At 44.3% G+C, this 18,590-nt stretch overlaps 10 protein-coding genes across 10 annotated transcripts; 4 read left to right on the top strand and 6 right to left on the bottom strand.

The window, feature by feature from the left end:
• Positions 1-415: 415 nt before the first annotated feature.
• VTP01DRAFT_4167 (uncharacterized protein) lies at positions 416-973 on the bottom strand (the record flags this gene model as incomplete). Its single annotated transcript, XM_069382819.1, has 1 exon — positions 416-973. One exon carries the CDS (start codon positions 971-973, stop codon positions 416-418), a length of 558 nt encoding a protein of 185 aa, XP_069243582.1.
• Positions 974-1,955: 982 nt separating this feature from the next.
• VTP01DRAFT_4166 (mitochondrial 54S ribosomal protein bL19m) lies at positions 1,956-2,456 on the top strand (the record flags this gene model as incomplete). The annotated part of the gene is made up of 2 exons (XM_069382818.1): positions 1,956-2,001; positions 2,080-2,456. 2 exons carry the CDS (start codon positions 1,956-1,958, stop codon positions 2,454-2,456), a joined length of 423 nt encoding a protein of 140 aa, XP_069243581.1.
• A 173-nt stretch (positions 2,457-2,629) lies between these two features.
• Positions 2,630-4,924, bottom strand: VTP01DRAFT_4165 (uncharacterized protein; the record flags this gene model as incomplete). The annotated part of the gene is made up of 9 exons (XM_069382817.1): positions 2,630-2,732; positions 2,794-2,882; positions 2,944-3,235; positions 3,294-3,435; positions 3,500-3,592; positions 3,652-3,928; positions 3,992-4,099; positions 4,223-4,291; positions 4,622-4,924. 9 exons carry the CDS (start codon positions 4,922-4,924, stop codon positions 2,630-2,632), a joined length of 1,476 nt encoding a protein of 491 aa, XP_069243580.1.
• An 845-nt stretch (positions 4,925-5,769) lies between these two features.
• Positions 5,770-7,022, bottom strand: VTP01DRAFT_4164 (uncharacterized protein; the record flags this gene model as incomplete). The annotated part of the gene is made up of 8 exons (XM_069382816.1): positions 5,770-5,897; positions 5,962-6,033; positions 6,089-6,125; positions 6,196-6,339; positions 6,408-6,503; positions 6,563-6,635; positions 6,713-6,791; positions 6,893-7,022. The coding sequence occupies 8 exons, from the start codon at positions 7,020-7,022 to the stop codon at positions 5,770-5,772; spliced, it is 759 nt and encodes a 252-aa protein (XP_069243579.1).
• Positions 7,023-7,884: 862 nt separating this feature from the next.
• Positions 7,885-9,258, top strand: VTP01DRAFT_4163 (uncharacterized protein; the record flags this gene model as incomplete). The annotated part of the gene is made up of 5 exons (XM_069382815.1): positions 7,885-7,899; positions 7,957-8,112; positions 8,174-8,497; positions 8,553-8,937; positions 8,999-9,258. 5 exons carry the CDS (start codon positions 7,885-7,887, stop codon positions 9,256-9,258), a joined length of 1,140 nt encoding a protein of 379 aa, XP_069243578.1.
• Positions 9,259-9,409: 151 nt separating this feature from the next.
• Positions 9,410-9,927, top strand: VTP01DRAFT_4162 (uncharacterized protein; the record flags this gene model as incomplete). Its single annotated transcript, XM_069382814.1, has 4 exons — positions 9,410-9,412; positions 9,481-9,555; positions 9,629-9,811; positions 9,874-9,927. The coding sequence occupies 4 exons, from the start codon at positions 9,410-9,412 to the stop codon at positions 9,925-9,927; spliced, it is 315 nt and encodes a 104-aa protein (XP_069243577.1).
• A 124-nt stretch (positions 9,928-10,051) lies between these two features.
• VTP01DRAFT_4161 (uncharacterized protein) lies at positions 10,052-10,791 on the bottom strand (the record flags this gene model as incomplete). Its single annotated transcript, XM_069382813.1, has 3 exons — positions 10,052-10,341; positions 10,408-10,621; positions 10,681-10,791. The coding sequence occupies 3 exons, from the start codon at positions 10,789-10,791 to the stop codon at positions 10,052-10,054; spliced, it is 615 nt and encodes a 204-aa protein (XP_069243576.1).
• Positions 10,792-10,998: 207 nt separating this feature from the next.
• Positions 10,999-11,999, bottom strand: VTP01DRAFT_4160 (uncharacterized protein; the record flags this gene model as incomplete). The annotated part of the gene is made up of 2 exons (XM_069382812.1): positions 10,999-11,633; positions 11,699-11,999. 2 exons carry the CDS (start codon positions 11,997-11,999, stop codon positions 10,999-11,001), a joined length of 936 nt encoding a protein of 311 aa, XP_069243575.1.
• A 2,234-nt stretch (positions 12,000-14,233) lies between these two features.
• VTP01DRAFT_4159 (uncharacterized protein) lies at positions 14,234-14,516 on the bottom strand (the record flags this gene model as incomplete). The annotated part of the gene is made up of 2 exons (XM_069382810.1): positions 14,234-14,408; positions 14,479-14,516. 2 exons carry the CDS (start codon positions 14,514-14,516, stop codon positions 14,234-14,236), a joined length of 213 nt encoding a protein of 70 aa, XP_069243574.1.
• A 539-nt stretch (positions 14,517-15,055) lies between these two features.
• VTP01DRAFT_4158 (uncharacterized protein) lies at positions 15,056-17,906 on the top strand (the record flags this gene model as incomplete). Its single annotated transcript, XM_069382809.1, has 5 exons — positions 15,056-15,149; positions 15,220-15,297; positions 15,365-16,255; positions 16,321-16,584; positions 16,642-17,906. 5 exons carry the CDS (start codon positions 15,056-15,058, stop codon positions 17,904-17,906), a joined length of 2,592 nt encoding a protein of 863 aa, XP_069243573.1.
• Positions 17,907-18,590: the final 684 nt, after the last annotated feature.

Below are 18,590 nucleotides of genomic sequence, written 5' to 3'. Positions count from 1 at the left end.
ATACTGGATTTTGAGGAAATATTGGCGCTACAGAAATCGAATTAACGTTGGACCACTGTAATCTACTGAAATTTGACGACTTACGCTTGCGATATTCGTGCAAGCCCGTAAGCAGAGCCAGCGCAAAAGGACGCCCCAGGTCGCATAGTACAAGAATTGATAAGCTATTGGCTTTAACGTAAAAGTAGCCTTGTATTTTCTTACCTCTCCTAAAAATTATAAAGTCAGTGCATATGTTTCATGTAGGCTTATCGATGGAAAACTTACATTCATCTAATGAAGATTGTATATCTGTCCCTTCGACAGAATCCTCCTGAGCATCATTGCCTAACATTTCAGCACTGTGAGTTTTGCTGAAAGATACATAACTGTGAAGTCCAATTATTACCAATGATGCCAGAGGAGTTGTTTGTACTCAGCATGTGTAAAGCGGCTGAATGTCTTGTACGGCTCGCCCGGCCCTATACAAAAGACATTTGGTATTCATGCATAAAGAAGCACCATGAACGGACCGCTTTTTCTTCTTGCCATCCTTTAGGATGGTTGCCCTGGGTCGCACAACAGGTCCTAGGCACCAACCGCAGGCTTGAGATGTTCTATATTCTGATGTCATGGCCACGACTGTGTGCAAATGGTGCTCTTTTCGTATCTTCTTGACCACTCCCTTCACGTGGCGTTTTAACCGTGCGTTTGTTCCTAAACCTTGGTCGCCGTTGAACATAATGGGAATAGACTTCTTCCCGGTTCCGCAAGCTTCTTTCACGTATGCCCTTTCACGGGAGCCTTCCTGCGAATACGCTTTTTTCAGGGCCAGCTCTTGACTCCATTTTGCTTGGTTTTCTGCTGAAGAGTTATAGAAATATTGTAGAGTATCACGGTGTTCATGAGATCGATCCACTCCAGATGCAGTCTTGACTTGTGCAGCCACGTCAGCGATTTCCCAGGTACCTCGAGGTACTCTTTTGCTCTTCATCAATTTGTTTTTCGTCTCTTTTTCTTCGTTCTGTTTGAATTTGTCATGATCTGCAACTATCTTTTTTAACTGTATGAATATTTGCAGCTGTTTCTCGCGAGATATGGTGCTTTTGTTGGAATTATCAGCTCTCAGTAACACTGTCTGGCTGCATTTTTTCCTGCGTGTCATAAGCTTTGCTGGAAAAGAAGATGATTCACGGAAAGAGAGTCTGATGGCGCCTGAAGCTTTATATTTTCATGCAGATAAAGAGTGAAACAACCGTCTTCCCTGGCATTTCCGGTCTTCTCTGCTTGGATAAGAGCCTGTTGTAATCATGCTTGGACATATGTACCTTTGAAATGAAAACAATATAGGCATAGATGTATGAGCCATATCTGATCAGCACACAGAGGTGGCATGTTGGCTCGTGAAGGGCATACGACCGTCAAATAAGGTTAATGGTACTTGGAAAGAATTGAGAAGTTACATTTAATACAGTGTACGTACCTCTTGATGGACATTATACAGCTTTATCATAAATCGATACATACAGTATATGCATAAATACCCTGGACGTTGATGGCAAAAGGTTGTTGCAAAGTTGCGTTGATCGCTTTTTGTTGCACGCAAAACCGTTTTTTAAAAGGCTCCAAATGCATTTCTAAGCGCAAAGCTGGGGACGCTTCTTATAACGATGTATCCGGCGATGACCATTTATCTCTATTTGTTTACAGTATTTCTTGACCAACGCAAAGTTCCCTCTGGCCAGGCGCAAATTGGGCTGCTATTGGCGCAAAATCAGTAAGAGCACAGCGCAAAACAATGTCTCCACTAATGGATGCTGTGACTTGGTGGAAAAGTCCCGGATGTACCTGAATGTGGCAAGTGGTCTTTGCGGGCTTCCAAAGGAATTTTTGCTGAAGGAGGGGGCCGGAATCAATAAGCCATTGAGTGTTTGGTATTGCACTCTGCGAACATAATGAACAGCATCAGACATTTAATGGCCCGCAGTGGCCTGTCAAGCACTCTTGCTATAGTAAGCAAAGGTAACGACAACCTTTAGACTACTGTGGACCGAAGAAGAACGCAGAATAGTCTCCTTAACCTTCCACCAAATTTGACAGCTCGGTACAGTACGAATGCCAATGCTGCCGCTGCCACCACCAACGCATCGAACATTAAAAACGTCATGGAGTATGTCAATGCACGACAATTGGAGCAAGCAGATCACGACGGACGAACACACTTGTTTTCGAAAAAGAATCCCAACGGCATTCGAGTTGGCCATACCCTGACTGTAGAGACGATCAGTGCAACCGGTGACAAGACGCCTGCTACTTTTACTGGTGTATGCGTTGCTATCCGACGAAACGGTATTAGCAGCTCGTTCACCCTGCGCAGCGTCCTTTTGCGTGTCGGCATTGAGCAACGATTCCCTATCTATTCGCCACTTGTGAAAAGCATCAAAGTCATTTCTACGGTTCCTCCAAAGAAGAAATAAATAATTTTAAAGTTGTACATAAAGATTGGAAAGAGTGAAGGAAAAGTTGACATTCTATACACGGGGAAATAGTAAAATATTCAAGTTACAAATGGATGTCATAGTTAATGAAAGAATGAGGTATAGTATGCAAGAGGTGGGGGTTGTGGAAAAGCAGGATATTGCGCGCCCATTTAGTTTTCATGGGATGCTTTCATGTCATCAGCTCCTGAAGACGTGAGCCAGGCAAAGGCTGCAACGAGCATGGCTGTGCCGATAACGTCGATGCTGGCAGTTCTAACGATGACGATATGCTTTGAATATCACGATGGATGAGATGTCAGTCAATATGACTTACAAGTAGGGAATGACATAATTGTCAGGGTCATAGCCTAACTTCCAGAATGCCAATGTCATCATTTTACCTATCTTCAAGCAGATCCAAGTCTAGTCCCAAACATGAATGTCAGTAATCAGATTGAAGTCTTGCAATGGATTTCGTACGTACACATAACATGGATACTACAAAGTAGACAAAGAAGAACCAAAAGTTGTATGTCAATTGGCCCATGCCAAAACCCCATATGATGAGCAGGAATACAAGTTGAACAGGTATATTCATGGCGAGTAACGTCAGCTCGACGACACGATAATTTTCAACCGTTTCGCTATGCAAGCAAGTACTGATACGGGATGCATAAATGGATCCAAGGTTGCCTGCAAGGCCGATCAATACAGGCGTAACCAATGCAACGCCTTTGAATTCCTCCACGTATTCCTCTAGCACAACACCTGCAAGGCTGTGTGGAGGAGGTTAAATATGCAATTGCAGACTGCAACATCGACTCAGTAAGTTACCTGGAAATAACCATGGCGACAAGGATAGGAGTCCACCCAGCAAACAGTAGATCCTTGACGTGCTTGTTCCGATGTACCATAAACCCAAACAAAGGCACAAACGATCCCATAATAATGAATACAACGGTGCTGAAAAGAGACTCTAAACATTTATGTCAGAATTTGTGTAATAGCATTGCCAGCTTGTTAGTGTAAACGAAACATACCCATATGTTTTTGGAGAACAACTGCGCAGCCGCCAAGCAGAATAAGGGTTATAATATCACCAGTAGAGGAAGCCATTGGGCAAGCAATGTTATCTACAGCATCAGAGACAGTTCAGTATCCCCCATATGAAATCAACTAGATTCTGATGTACCTGGATCTACGTTGAGGCGTCGACAGAGCAATATCAAACCGCACATAAAGACACCCAGTATGCCGCTAGACACGCAGGCCGATACCATAGCACTCGATGTCATATACATGCTCTCGTAGAAGCTTGTGCCGTTCCCTTTTTTCGTGACGATGCCTAGGGCAAATGAAGCGACGCCTGCAATGGCTCCAGATACGAGTGCCTGAACTTGCAACAAGGCCAAATTGCCGGTAATGAGCGAATGCCGCGTGGGAGCATGATCCAAGTCTCCCAGATTTGCCTGGTAATGCAAATATTTGTGTGAGCAAACAATCATCAGGCCATGGTTGCACAAGAATTTTACCGAAGTAGAAAACCGGGCAGCTAGATTCATTTCGAGATTGCCTTTAAGGTTTAGCAGAATTGGAAGCAAAATGAACAGCTCAGGAGTCTTGAGGAACACGTCCCATGCCTAGGTGTTGACAAGGTGCTTTTTGTTATTATTACATACGCATTTGCTAATTTTCCTCCTATCTCTCTTTTCCTCTCTTTCTCTCTCACACAGGGCCAGTCATTTATGGACATGTTTGTTTACCTGGAATTTGTCCATCAGCACACCAGCCAGGATGAGACCGATGACTGATACCACGAGCATAGGGAATGCCTGCAAGGGTAATGCAAAATATAGGTGTAACCAACGGTGAGATTTCGAGGCGCATATGGATATTTGAGCATAGGTATTCAAGAGGATATAAAAGACTCGAAGGATAAAGGGAATATCCATTTCGTATTGTTTCGAGGGAAGATCCGGGAGGGGGGGAAGCAAGAGAAAGGATTAAGAAAAAGGGGAAGTGTTTCGATAAAAAAAATTTGAAGGTTTCCGCCTTCGAGTGTATGCGAAGCAAGGAGGTAGCAAAGAAACATCGATTGGAGAAGGATGTCATGATAGACAAGTAGAGAAAGAAAAATGTCCAAAATCCAATCAAAATCTTACCTCCCGAGTCAAATGTGTAGCCGTGCGTTCCTGGGTTTTGGTGAGTTTCCTTTCGTGTTCGAGGCTGTCAAACGGCTCTTCCAACGAAGACGAGGATGAACCACGAGAGGCTGTTAATGGGTGGTGCTCAATATCAGAGTATCGACGCTCTAGTATAGCCGCTCGCTCCTCGGAAAAGCCAGATCTCGCGTGTTCACCATCGTCGTTGCCATCACGATCGTCCTTGTCGAGCTCGAATGAGTCTTTGGCTGTTCCTGATAGCTCTATATATTCGGCTCCATGACGTCTAGAGTCAGCCTGCATAAGGATACTACAAAACCAAATTGGAGTGGAAAGGGGAAGGAAGACGGATATTCGTTTTCACCGCGATTTGGTTTGGATTTTGGTCGCATTTTACAGTCGGCCAATGGCAACAAATGCCTCAAACCAGCCCTGTTTTAGTACCTTGTGCACACTTGAATATATATTCCAGGTACCCGCGGCATAAAAGAAACGTCTCACCAGAAAATGCAACCGAAGATTAATAGCATTCAGCAGTTCTTTCCTTTTACACACTGCCAGCATCATATATACCGGGAGTTTCCTAGCATCTCCCCTCGAACTTCGAGCCCGCCTCGCAAGCAGCTATCTGTCGATAAACTTTCGATCCGAGTGTCTAGATATACTTTGAGGATATCGAATACATGGCGTGAGTCTTCTGTAGGGCTCGTTTCCCAGTACCTGCATGCGAGCGTGTTGATTATCTGTAAATAAGGTAGCTAGTCGTGAAAATAAACTTCATTGTTGACATTACTTTGTAATATTTCGACCCAGATTCTCGAAATAAAAGCTTTTATAAGCTTTCAGCTTATGTATAAGGTATGCAGTTTTGAAGATAAAAGATTAGTTATAGAGGATACTATCGATTATCATCTTCCCAGTTCCTCTACTTGAGTGCGTTATTATCTCAAACCTTTACACAATTTCCAGTGAATTCCGCCTTTCGGTTCCTTTATCGATATATATTCTGCAGTTGCTTTAAATTCATCCTATTGCCCTTTGTTTTGCTTATGCATATATTGTTATCAGCAGATCTCAAATGCAAAATCCAGTAAATGAGCTGAATAAATTATATTTTCTAATGTGGGTTAGCGCGCGGTTCAACCGCGTCATTGCTGCAGATTTTTGTTAATCTCTATAGTCCATACAACCGGTGCAGTAGTCTTTATCTCTATAAGATCGTTGGCAAGCATGTTGGAGGTGCTAACCATGCCTCCAAAGGAGCATTCGTGATTTTCTGTGGAAAAAACCAGAAAGTTAAATTGGAACCCGAACTGCATAAGCTTACATACAATACTTGCCTAAATTCCATCGCAATCCTTTGGTTGTCAACACGGTTGGCGAACCAATAGGTATAATACCACACGTGGGACCTGCTAACAATTAATACATCTGCAGCTCAGCATACATTTAAATTGCTTATCAAACCTTCATAGTCAGGTTGGCAGTGGATATGATGCGAGCCCTGAAGAAAGATTGTCAAATATGGGTTTTCAAAAAAACGCTGTTGACGAGGAATGAAAAATGTGTCGTACCTTGTCCAAGAGCACAGTGACACTTTCATCGCTCACAAGGATAACCCGGCGCTCCAACTGATCTTTCATAGAATATAAAAGGTTGATGCTGGCCATTGTTTGGTCAAAACGGCCACCGAGAGCAGGCATGGCAACGATGTCAAACTAGGGTATTTAAGGGATTATTCATACATACGCCTGCCTTTGGACGCTTGACAGTCCTATAGACGTACCACCGCATCCAATTCTAATTCTTTTTCTTGTAGAAGATAGACACACTTCATAAAGTCCGTCGAATCCTGATCATCTATTTTCGTGATCGTCACATTCTAGGAGAGCCGGATCAGGAAGCTTTCTTTCCTCCGCAACCATACTTGCAAAGTTTTACCTTGCTTGCATAGAATTCCCGCACTTCAGGTCGCATGGAGTCCAAATCCCCTCTAATTTCATTCGGAAGGTATCTGCATTTGGCATGTGTAAACAGATATGCACGTTTTTCTAAAATGGAAGCGTACATAAACGTCTACGTGATACTTGCCGTTCCAATTTGTCTGGTTCGTCCTTAAAGGCGTCGTAGAGTCTATTGGAGCCACCATCTGCGCAAAACTTGAAGGCAGCTGAATTGGCAGCAATGGACGCGATATATGCGCGCATCGCAGATAAGTATAAGCTTGCTGCCCAGCAGTTTTATCTATCTTTTTCTTTCTCTCGCTCTCACCGTTCGACCACAACCTGTCAAAGAGCTTCTTCTGGCTTATTGGTTGGTTCAGAATAATAAGACAGAACTTCTTTGGCTTGGTGTCATTGGCCAAGATGTTAGATGGGCACCAATGAGTGATCAGGTTCATGGCGTGGTAAAAAAGATAGGCAGAGTACGGAACTTGGGCTTTTCCTGCATGAACAGTCTGAGATGCCGTGCGCTACTGACTTAATTTACAGTCACAATCAGCTCATTTCGTGTTCACCGGATCAATTGCGTATAATGCACCAGCGAGTCTCTTTAAAGTGATATATCTGAAACGATTGTGCTACTTCGTTGCCATAGCACTAGTTGATAATAGAGCAGAACATTCCTCAAGTTCCGAACTATAGCATTAGCCCTGGATTTTACTCTACTCGCTGACAGAAACATTTCTCCGCGCGAGCAATACTGAGCTACTATTTTCATCCACAGCATCGAGGCATATGGCCTATTAACAGAGTTTATAGATGTTGATAGGGAACGCTTTCCAAGCATAATGTTTTGGGTGATGCTTACAAAGGGCAAGGAAGCTCATTGACACAAGATGATAGGTAACATAATGCTAGTTCCTCACTGCAGAGCACCAGTCAGAAGGATCCATTCCTTAGGCCAACTGTAGGTGTCAAACAAACGGCGTAACACATTGTTTCTACCATTCTATAGGTTCTCATTCGTTTTCCTTATTCGCTTCTATTCCTCTATTCAGGAAGGACTTCCCTCTCGCAACCCATTCGGTATACCCTATGTATATGCGACATCAGATTATGGCTAGTGTATTGTCAGAATTTCTTCGTTGCTTAACCTCGCGCAGCAACTCACTGAGCAATCCTAGCTATCTATGGAGTTCTACGAGTTTGCGGTCGCTGCGGTAATGCACTACACCTGCAAAAAGTATCAATGCTGTCTTTGAATTTTTCTATGAAAATTGCTTCATGTGGCTGTCAATTAAGTATCGTCTTTAACCCAAAATGCCCAAGAGAAGAGTACGTACCTTTCGATTCTCGAAGCGAAAGAGTTGGATCGGCTAACAAGTATTACAGAGAAAGACTAGAACTCATGTCACGCCCAGCGAGGAGGAGTTGAGCAAGATCCCAAGGAGTTTTGTGATGCGATCCGGGATCGTTGGGAAGAATGTCACACAGCTTGTCCGGGATGTGCGCAAAATTATGGAACCTCACACAGCGGCAAACTTGAAGGTAAGCACGCTGTAGTATCACGTTGAGATAGAATAGTATGCTTAGGACATTGCTGCTTTAGGAACGACGGACGAACCGCTTAAAGGATTTTGTTGCCGTGGCTGGTGAACTTGGTGTCACTCACTTTCTTATATTCAGTCGAACAGAGACCAATACCAATCTCCGTATATGTCGTGTGCCACGTGGACCGACTCTGACGTTCCGAGTGATGGAGTATGCATTGGCAAAGGATTGTCTTGCGTTGCAGAAGACACCAAAAACGTCCAATCTTGACTACGTATCGAGCCCATTGCTGGTGCTCAACAATTTTAAGCAAGAAGGAAAGCAATTCAAACTCATCACGGCCATGCTCCAAAATATGTTCCCGGCTATCGATGTACAAACAGTGAGTTTAGACGCTGTTAATGAAAAAGCATTTTTGGCTTACAATTTGCACCCAGATGCAATTATCACAAACACGGCGAGTCTTACTTTTCAACTACAACGAAGATACAGACAGCATAGATGTGCGACATTACAGCATTGGCGTAAAGGCCACCGGCATCTCAAAATCAATCAAGCGGATTATCAATGCGGATCTGCCAGACTTGAGTAAATTCGATGATATCTCGGATTATATCCTTAGAGAGGCAGTTGTTTCCGAAAGCGATGTGGAGGATGGAGACGAATCGACGGTGACACTCGCACAAAACTATCACGGAAGAAATAACAGAAAGAACGAGCAGCGCGCAGTGCGGCTGCAGGAACTTGGTCCTCGCATGAAATTACAGCTTATCAAAGTGGAAAATGGATTGTGTGGGGGAGAAGTCTTGTATCACAAATTCGGTAGGTCTTGACTGTCTATACAGTTTCCATGAATTGGCATATCTTAAAATATCTTATATAGTCCACAGGACAAAGGCTGAGGAGCTTGAACAGAAACGGAAACGACAGAAACTCATGGAAGAAAAGGCTGAACGAAGAAGACAGCAGGAAGCAAACGTTGAGCGTAAAAAGAAAGAGAAAGAAGAGCACAGACTGCGTACCGGTGCTCAACCGAAAGCGGAAAGTAACAATGATAGCGCAGAGAGCGAAAAAGACGAAGACGAAGATAATGTGGAGCTTGATGAAGATGGAAAGTCTGAATCAGAGTATGAAAGCGAATAAAATCCCATTTTGGCATTTTTCCCACCATGTACTGCCCGCCTGTTAAAACAGCGGTCACGAATCTCGGCGGTGTTTACTTATACTTCCAGCATATTCCAAACTGACCTTTCACCTTCTTTTCCTCTGACGTTTCTCGAGTTTACCTGCACCCATGGTAACTATAGTGGAAGCATTCAAATAGTAGCGACTACGCTGCAATACTGAGATATAATGTGTGCATAGTCTGCTATCAGCAAAGTCAAGAACATTGTCCCTCTCCTCGACCGCGTTCTCGTTCAGCGCATCAAGCCCCAGGAGGTAAAAGCGAACAAACTTGGTTTCCAATACTATCAAGCGATCGATGAGTAACAAAAGACGTTTTCATCTATAGAAAACTGCTTCTGGTATCTTCATCCCTGAGAAGGCTCAGGAAACCTCCAACACTGGTCTTGTTATTGCCGTCGGCAAGGGTGCATTGGACAAGGATGGCAAGCACGTTCCTCTCCAAGTTGCTGCTGGTGACAAGGTCATCTTGCCTACCTTTGGTGGTAGCACTGTCAAGGTTCAAGGCGAGGTAATTGAATAAGAACGAGACTGGTTGAGCAAAGAACGACGAAACTCAATGGCATTTTACAGGAATACCTCTTGTTCCGTGACTCTGAACTTCTCGCCAAGGTCGAGGAAAACTAAAAATATATACAAAATGCATTCACGAATGATTCCTGTTGTACATTCTCTCTTTGTTTCGCTCATCAAAAGCAATAATCATTTATAGATTCTGTTTGCAGGCGCCGGTGGTATATGTATTGTATGTCTAATGAGGTTGTGTCTCGAATAGAGTGTGAGGAAGAGTGCAATTCACGGCTGGTCCCACAAATGACAGCCATGTTTTGATGTAATTTTGGGTGGACAGAGGGATCTGGATAGCTTGCATCAGCCTTTGGGTCTCACAAGGATGCAAGTACCAGCACGGCAATCCGGTTACTGGATGCTCCCCCTGGGTGATAGAGCCATGTATTCCAACGGGTGAAGTCCGAAGGTTGTTCTGGAACTCTCTGGAGACGAGATGTTTGTAAATTTCATCCAGCGTCATGACGGTACCTTCTAGAAAGAAAAGAAGCTCGGTTTCCAAGTTCTATCCATGCGTTGAATTTAGGTTGATATATTTACCACTCTTGTAAGCATTGAAGTATAGAACAGGAACCCGATATGTTGGGGAGTATATGATCGAGTACTCAACGTCGACGTAGCATCTTGACGACATGTCGACTGTTGCTGGGTCGCAATATTCTTGAACTGAATCTGATTCGTCCAAAACTGTGGGGGAAACAGCGTCGCTGTCGCTGCGCACTGATACTTTTGACGACAGAAACTGGTACCCCAGCTAAAAGGAAAAAAGTTAACATGTACCTTTAAGAAAAGTAAAGTACTGAACAACCGTGCCTTGTCATCTGTGTGAAGCGTCCATACGCAAGATGGCGATGCATGTGCGTGTACATCTTGAAGAAATGACTCGATCGCTGCGTGGAATTGCTGCCGAGTCGGAATACTCATTCGCGGTGGCAAAAAAAGATACACAGGCATGACTCATGGTCGTAGTTCGTCATATATTATTAAGAAGGCTTGGTAGAAAAAGAGTCATAAATTATGTACAGTATAATTAAATGTGCAGGAGGAGCATGAACAGGAGATGAGATGGAACAAGGAATAGGAAGCAAATGGGAATAGTAGAACGGAGAGCGCTCAAAAGAAGACCACTCTTTACTCGTCTACGAGAAAGTCCTCAAGGATAGATTGCGTAGCGTCCTGAACGCGTTCGTCGAATTCAACAGAGAGAATTTGTTCAATATCGGATAACCATGAGCTTAACCAGTTAGTCATTGCATCAGCCGCCTTGCTGTCGATCGGTGGGTGTGTAAAATCATGCTGCACAGTGCAGAGCAAGCTCTCTATTCGTGCCAAGTTCCTGCTCTGGTGTCTTTGTATCATCTGTCGCCTGCGGAATACAAAAGGGGTATCTAAATGTTGCTGTTGTTGTTGCTGCTGAAGCTGCCTGCGGTTGTCTTGCGCTGGTTCTCGTTCGTCGTCGGTTGTACTTTGAGCCAGGTCAGGACTATCCGGTAAAGATTGATCAATGATAGTGTCGGCAGCTTCGCGTGCGTTCACTATCAATCCGAGCTGTGCGCCCATGCGTTGGTTTAAAGAGAGGATATCTTTGGTCAATTCCGCGCTGGAAATCGTCCCACCACGTGAGATTGTGTCTCCAGGAGCCGGTAAGACGCCCGCCATATTGGATTCTACCAAAGGCCGGACCGAGGCGAGCAAGTTTACTCTTAGGAGATTCAGATGATCCTTCAGAGCATGCACGAATGAGCGGAGAACCGGTTGGTATGCATCTGCAAAAAAAACAAATAACGTTTGTATCTCTGCAAGCGGAAGCAGGATGCCGATCTTTAGTTACCTTGATGCACTGGCCGCAGACGAAAAATCGACATGAACGAGTACGGTGCTGATGCCATGACATCCTCCGTGAGTGTTGCCATAACTTGGTCTACGATATTTTCGTAATATTCGCTGAGGGTATTTGTCATGACAACGACGTCGACTGAAGGCGACAATGAAATCCGTGGAGAGTTATTATCAATATCTAGCAGCTGCTGTTCGCGCGATGCTCTGAAGATTTGTTGCTCATTGTTGGCGACAGCGTAGCAAAAGGAGCTGATGCCAGCGGCCGACAATAGCAGACAACGAGAAATACGCATCAGCTGTTTTGAAAGTGTAGAAGCAAAAGAGAGAGAAGGAAAGAAAGGAGAAAGTCGAAAGACAAAAAGAAGGAGAAGACAGTAAAATTTAAAGGGAGGCGCGAATGAGGAAAGAAATGTGTTTCTTCACAGGAGGTGCAGCATAAATACAAAGCTGTAGCGATCCGCGAAGAGAAGAGGGGTTTAAACCTGATCGACCTCGAGAGGAGCTAGCGAGTTGCACAAGCGAAGGATCCTGCTTCTCAGTTTTCACACCGCGGTGTTTAACACTGAAAATGGATTAACATCATATCACTGCCGTCATTGCTGCTGCTGCCGACGCCGCCGTTTGATATCTGTTACGATGCAATACAGGTACTTGGCAACCACTACTTGTTTTCCGCCCCTGTTCTCCTGATCACGCGTACTGTAAATAGATTTGCTCGCAAGACGATTTTCGCGCTGGTAGGCATATTCAACCAGCGTTAATGTGTGCTGTCAAATCAGAAAACCCAGACTTCCATAGAGAATATGGAATCTCTCCGCCAAGGAAACTAGTGATCGCAATTCCCTTCTTTCGGAAAAAAGACTCCAGTGTCCTATTTTACTTTTGGTACTTTTTGGAAAATTGCTTTCTTGTGGCAATTATTCTTCCAGTTCTAGCACGCTATTTTCCTAGTTTTAAGATCTATGTGATCGTGTTACGCAAATGTTCTCTCTCTCTTGCCATTGTGAAACGAAGTCATATGTATAATCACACAAACTTGGGACTCGCGGTGCACAGCAGCTCCTCCTGTTCATCATTCTAAGCTCAAAATGTTATTGGATGTGATAAACAAAGTTTAATGTATACCGAAATGAAACGAAAATTGTATGCAGAAAGCATATAATTCCATATTACAGCGTTGGAAGGGTGGTTGGTGCAACCCATAGAAATCAAACATTTCTTCCATACGACAACCTATCCTACCATTTACCTTCAAGCGACAACAGTTTCGCCAAGGAAAGCGGTCGATACTGTTAGTTTATTACCCCATTGAAATTGACGAGGGTGCATTGTCGTTCATACAAAACTTTTAACTTACGTATCACACTTAGTCATAACACTTTCCGTCATGTCAGAGATTTCATGCTTCCTTGTGGTAAATACTTGTGTGAGCTCAGTCCTTACTTTCATGAACTTAAAGTTGGGTCTTGCTTCGTACAGATAGGTAGTAGTCCTTTCGGACAGATAGTAACTGCGTATACATTGTAGTTGATGCAAAGGAGACCTAGAATGTGGTTTACAGCACAAAGGCACGCTTTCAAATCAATAATATTTATGAGAGGTCCATTTATGCTATCGGCAACTATAAAAGCAAGACAGGTTCTTTATAGCCCAATCTTTCTTCGTTCAAGTGCATATAATAAATCGGGAAGACCTTTGTATCGAACTGTTTGAGTGTCCCTATTCGCAAGCACTTTAAATGACGAAATTCTCTCCCATACTTGTTTTCGCCTTTTTCTACCTTTTTTCTCCATCTTTATCTATTCATGTGTATGGATCGATGTCAACTCCTTCATCTGCAACACGATTAGTCTATCCAACAGTGACCACTATCTGTCTGTCGGAAGCAAATCCCATTATTATTAATATCGTAATTAAATTAACATTGAGGCCTCTTTCTTACACTCTGCTATCTTATTGACCTACTACGTCGCCTGAAAACGTGCGCTTATATAGTAACGTATTTTCAACGGTCTTTATGATCATTCTCCACACTTTTTCAAACATATCGTTACAGGTTTAAGATAGGGCAACGCCGAGCGTTTCCAGTATCTCTCGACTGTAGCTATTCCAACAGTAACAGACCGATTCTTGACCAAATTGTTCCATCACTAAGCTTTGTTTTGAGAGCTTCCATATCCAAGGACGGTGGTTAGCTTGTTATATCGTAGCAGGCGATGTGCTTCCCTCTGTTTTAATAATGTAAAGACTCCTCAAGGCGATATATTCACAGTCGGATAATGGTAGGAACAGAAGTGCATAGTTGTTATGTTCCGCAACATAGTGACAATGGTGCTTGTAACGACATTTAATGTTTACGGAATATGAAAGGTGGTATGCATTGCATCTTGTAAATGGTTGCAAGAAGTCTCTAATTTTACGTAGCTTCACATCGTTTGCTGAGAATGATAAAGTTGCAAATATCGAGTTGCTCTCCATTGCGCAGGCCGTGAGTGTGTAAATTACATGAAATTGGTCTTTGTTTTTACTACGCTTCATCAGCTCCACCTCTCCTTCTCCGTTCCCGTTCTTCGATGGTGCGTTGTCTCTTTCGTTTCACTAGTTCGAACAGCGTCTTGCCATCTTGTGCCCGGGGATTCTCGCGCTCATTTACAAAGTATGCCAAAGTGCCCACAGTCAGGGAAAACACAATGTCGCCGGTTCTTTGTACATACCGTACCAGTCAGTTTCAACAGCAGCCAAAAGCAGTTGCTTTGTCCCCTCATTTATTACCGTGAGATCAAGTACTGATATCTTACTGGAGCAGTCATTATCCTGCGTGGCGAGAGAAAAGTAACCGTGTTGTGGTGACCACCAAGCTCTGCTCGCTTTGGCGCTCCGCTCTCAAGTTGGCTTGAGGCATCACTGCTTATCGATCAGTGCGCTGCTAGGGCCAACACACCAAAATGACACCAATCAACGAGACCTGTAGCATTCATCCACAAGGTTACTCTGTTTGTACCAGCTGGATAGTGGCTTTTGGGTTGTGTTCAGTCAATAACAGTAACAACAAAAGCCCCCTTTAGTTTTGCGACGATTTGCCCCTGCATCTTATTGCCACGACACAACAGTTCAATAAAATCACGGTCTCTTTTAGTTTGTAGTATTACCATTTACAACGCCTTTCTTTTCTGCTCCGCAAACTTTTCTGACGCTTTTTCATCTCCTGGGAAACCTTTCGCAACCAAGGAAGAGAAAACCCACACGGTATCCTGGGCTTCACCTGGACGCTGTTAGCTTGGCCTCCAAACTCTGCACTTTTAAGACCAAACCGAAGATATACTATCCTTTTAGAATAGTCAAACGCGGCATGAATGCTTACAGCCTTCCTCCTTCAAGTGTACAGCAGTTTGATGTAGAAGATACCATACAACAACGACTGTACCCTGATGGCAACCAATCAGGTACGTATTTATCAAACGACATCGTTTAAGTGCTCATGTGTTAACGAACGTTATCATGATGGAATCATAGGAATAAGCACGCACCATAAGCGAAAAAGTAATGCGGGGGACTGTGTTAACGGTGACAGATCCAATATAATCAACAAAGGTAAACATAAACCACCCCTGACTTGCTGGCCCGAGCCATACTAACAGTCTGTCTGCGATGCATGCAGACTTCCAGCAGGAGTCGCCCTCTATTGCAAAAAGCCCACTAGGAGACGACACCATACCTGCGGCCCGAGCGGGACAGCTTCCGAGTGCCTGGCACATGCTGTGTAACAAAAAAGTATGGTCCAATCAGGACGATCGTCAGCATAGCGATTTGCCACAACCAAAGCTGGCGTCAAACGACGAGCAACAGAGCACGAGCTCCTTAAGCTCTGGCGATACACAGCGATTTTCTGATCTCGATTCATACTCTACAATCGCAGATGAAGAGAGTGAGTTGCAAACTAACAGCAACCAACATAAACGCAGCGGTAAACGCCTAAGCAGATCATCTGACAATCAAAACAAACGTGCATCAAGTTTCACTTGCAATCGAAAAAATGCGGGTCCTGTCGGCAAGCACGACGGTTTTGGCCAAAAGCAAGAGCGTGACAGAGTGATAAAAACGGATGAAATCGCGCTTTTCATGCGATGTAAGACGCGCTACTCCAGGCCAGATTTCAAGCCCATCCCACCATCTCCGGGAGGATGGGATCAAGTGAAACCCGAACGTGTCATTGATTGGGGCCAAACTGCAGACGAATGCTCCTCCTACTTGTCCAAATATGAACGAACACACGACGTATCGCGCGCTAGCTGGCGCAATGTACCGTGGCTGCGTGATATAGATTCATCTTCAACAGCATCGACATCGCTGTCATCTTCTTCTGCCAACAACAGCGAAGCTGCAAACAAGCACGAAGATAAAACCAAGCAAACCACAACTCATGCATCATCCAAAGAAACCATTGCCGAAAAGAAATCGGACAAGCGTATTCGCCCTCCTCCATTGCTACCAGCGTTAAGTACAAAAGCCAACTCCAAACAAGATGCGGCGGCGAAAATCTTTGAACATGGTAAGAGCATGTGGCTGTGTTTATTTGAAGCTCGTATATGCAAAAGACTCATCAATGTATCGCAGAATTTGATGTTACGCAACGGCTGCCTAAAAGCGCAAACGATTCCATCAACAATCCATTAGCACACAACTCACAAGAAAACGGTCTAAATCTTCAGAATATTTGGCGTCAGGATAAGGATCGTTCATTTGACACACAGTCCTCCACGTACCGACGACTATCCACGGGCACAGACTATATTCAACGCACATATACACCTTGGACCGCGCCCATCATTCCTTCCACCAACAAGAATCATACAAAGGAATGGCTACCAAACACTACTTGTAAGCAAATTACAAACTTGAAATCCGTGTTGTCGTACTCAAATAACTTGTTTTCAGCAACAACAGCAACAGCATCTGTTCAACGTCAAGAATGGCCCTCCGGCTTCACGTTGTGGCCGCCTATTGCAACTAAACAGCAATGTACACAAACAGCTGCTGGCGCTCCTCCTGATCCTCGCTCTAACGACGTTCTCCACGGTGACGGCTGGAATTCTGCGGATCCAAACTCGACGCATCAGTGGGAAGACCGCTTCTCCAGTATCCTCAAGGTCGTCGACGATGATAGCTCTATGTCATCGATGCCACCAACTCCCACCGAAAGTGATATATGGCCTCAGCCACTGCGATCATATCCTGCACGCGATTTTAATAAGCGACGTTCAAGCACCATGGGAGCACAGCATCGACGTTGGACGCTTGGTAGCGGTCACGAAAGGAACAGTATCAACTTTGTCATGGCCAACACGCAGCTATTGCAAAATATTGTTCAAATTGGAAGCATCGGGTGCCGGCACTGCGGTTCAGGCGCACACTCCATTGCACGGGACTGTCCATTCATACCGACCGTTACTCCCCGCGAGGCGTGGTTGCAGCTAGTTCGCGCTGCAAACAGCGACAACATTCCTTTGTTCTTTGATGCATTAAACGCGTACTCCAAATGCTGCCCAACAGAAACGTTGCAAAGCGTAGCATGGAATCTACTCGAAATCGGATGCAGTCTCCATTTGGTCGCGATGGATATCGCACTCACAAGCACCACAATGCTCGTCGATCTTCAGGGCAAGTCTCAGCGCCGCTACACGGTATATGCCGCAACGTCCCCGATACAGTTCAACGGCGCATGGCAGTGTGCAATTCCTTGCTATCCATATGGGCGTAAGCCAGGACTGCCGCATTCATTCGAGCAAAATTTACAGAGACTAGCTGACGCCGGATTCCCGCGAGACTTGACGGATGTGGGTCAGTGCAAAGCTTGCAGGCAAAAAGGACATTGGGCCAAGGATTGCCCTAGTTTCTCGCAGCAACAACATTCTTTACCGCCTCCACCAGCAACAGCAGCAGTCTCGTCGACGTCGACGTCCCCGTGTATCTGGCAGCACCATCCGAGTATATGGTTGAACAATGCCGTGCCAGGAGAAAGAATGATTTCAGGCACTTTGAATGGCTCGAGCATGGACTACACAAACGGCACAAACTTCTCTAGCGATCAGTCCAATCCAATCATTACAAAACGACGCAGCATAACACAGTCCAACTCCAAAGAAGCCGCTCATCGTTTGTATTATAGTCTGAGTGACTACGTGCTAGTCGACGGTATATAGTATTGCTTATTATATGTATTGACATGATCCCCTCCTGGATGCACCGTTGTTTTCTTTTTTTCTTTTGTTGTTTCTTCTTGTTTCCTCTCTCTCTCTCTTTCTCTCCTCCCAATTTGATAAAAGATTATGGACTTTCTGTAGTCGAGCGTGTGTTGAATTTCATGCAAGCTGATTTCCATTTGCAAGTAAGAAAAGGGAAGTTCCGTACTTGAGTTCGCTCCAATGCCCCGATGATCTATGTTTACATCACGTTTGTTGATCGTTCACAAACATCAAATAAATTATTCAACAGGTGCATGAAATCACATGCATACCTAGCAGGTACGTAGCAGACATCTATTCTTGTTCAAGTGAAGGTAATAATAAAAACGGGCTGCATGTGTCCATCCAGCCGGAGTATGCATTTATTGTACCATTCAAGTTTTGCATGGCTCAATGCGCAAAATCCAGACATTTTTTGGCCTTGCCACATAGCCTATGTATCGCACCATCCTTTGGCAGCAAATGTTGTTTTTCCCATGTGAGCTCTTAAGCCTATCCCTCCTGGCTTACATATATCATTTGACTATGGAAAATTGTCTCTCGCGCACACTTGTAAAAAGCTCGCGGCTTCAACATGTTTAATGGCAATATGCCCTAGTATACACAGGCTTGCTCGTGAACAAACGACTTGAGGTAAACCTT

The sequence above is a fragment of the Rhizomucor pusillus genome, assembly GCF_041956525.1.
Source record: "Rhizomucor pusillus strain CBS 183.67 unplaced genomic scaffold VTP01scaffold_2, whole genome shotgun sequence".
NCBI lineage: Eukaryota > Fungi > Mucoromycota > Mucoromycetes > Mucorales > Lichtheimiaceae > Rhizomucor > Rhizomucor pusillus.
This window is presented reverse-complemented; position numbering and strand designations above follow the sequence as displayed.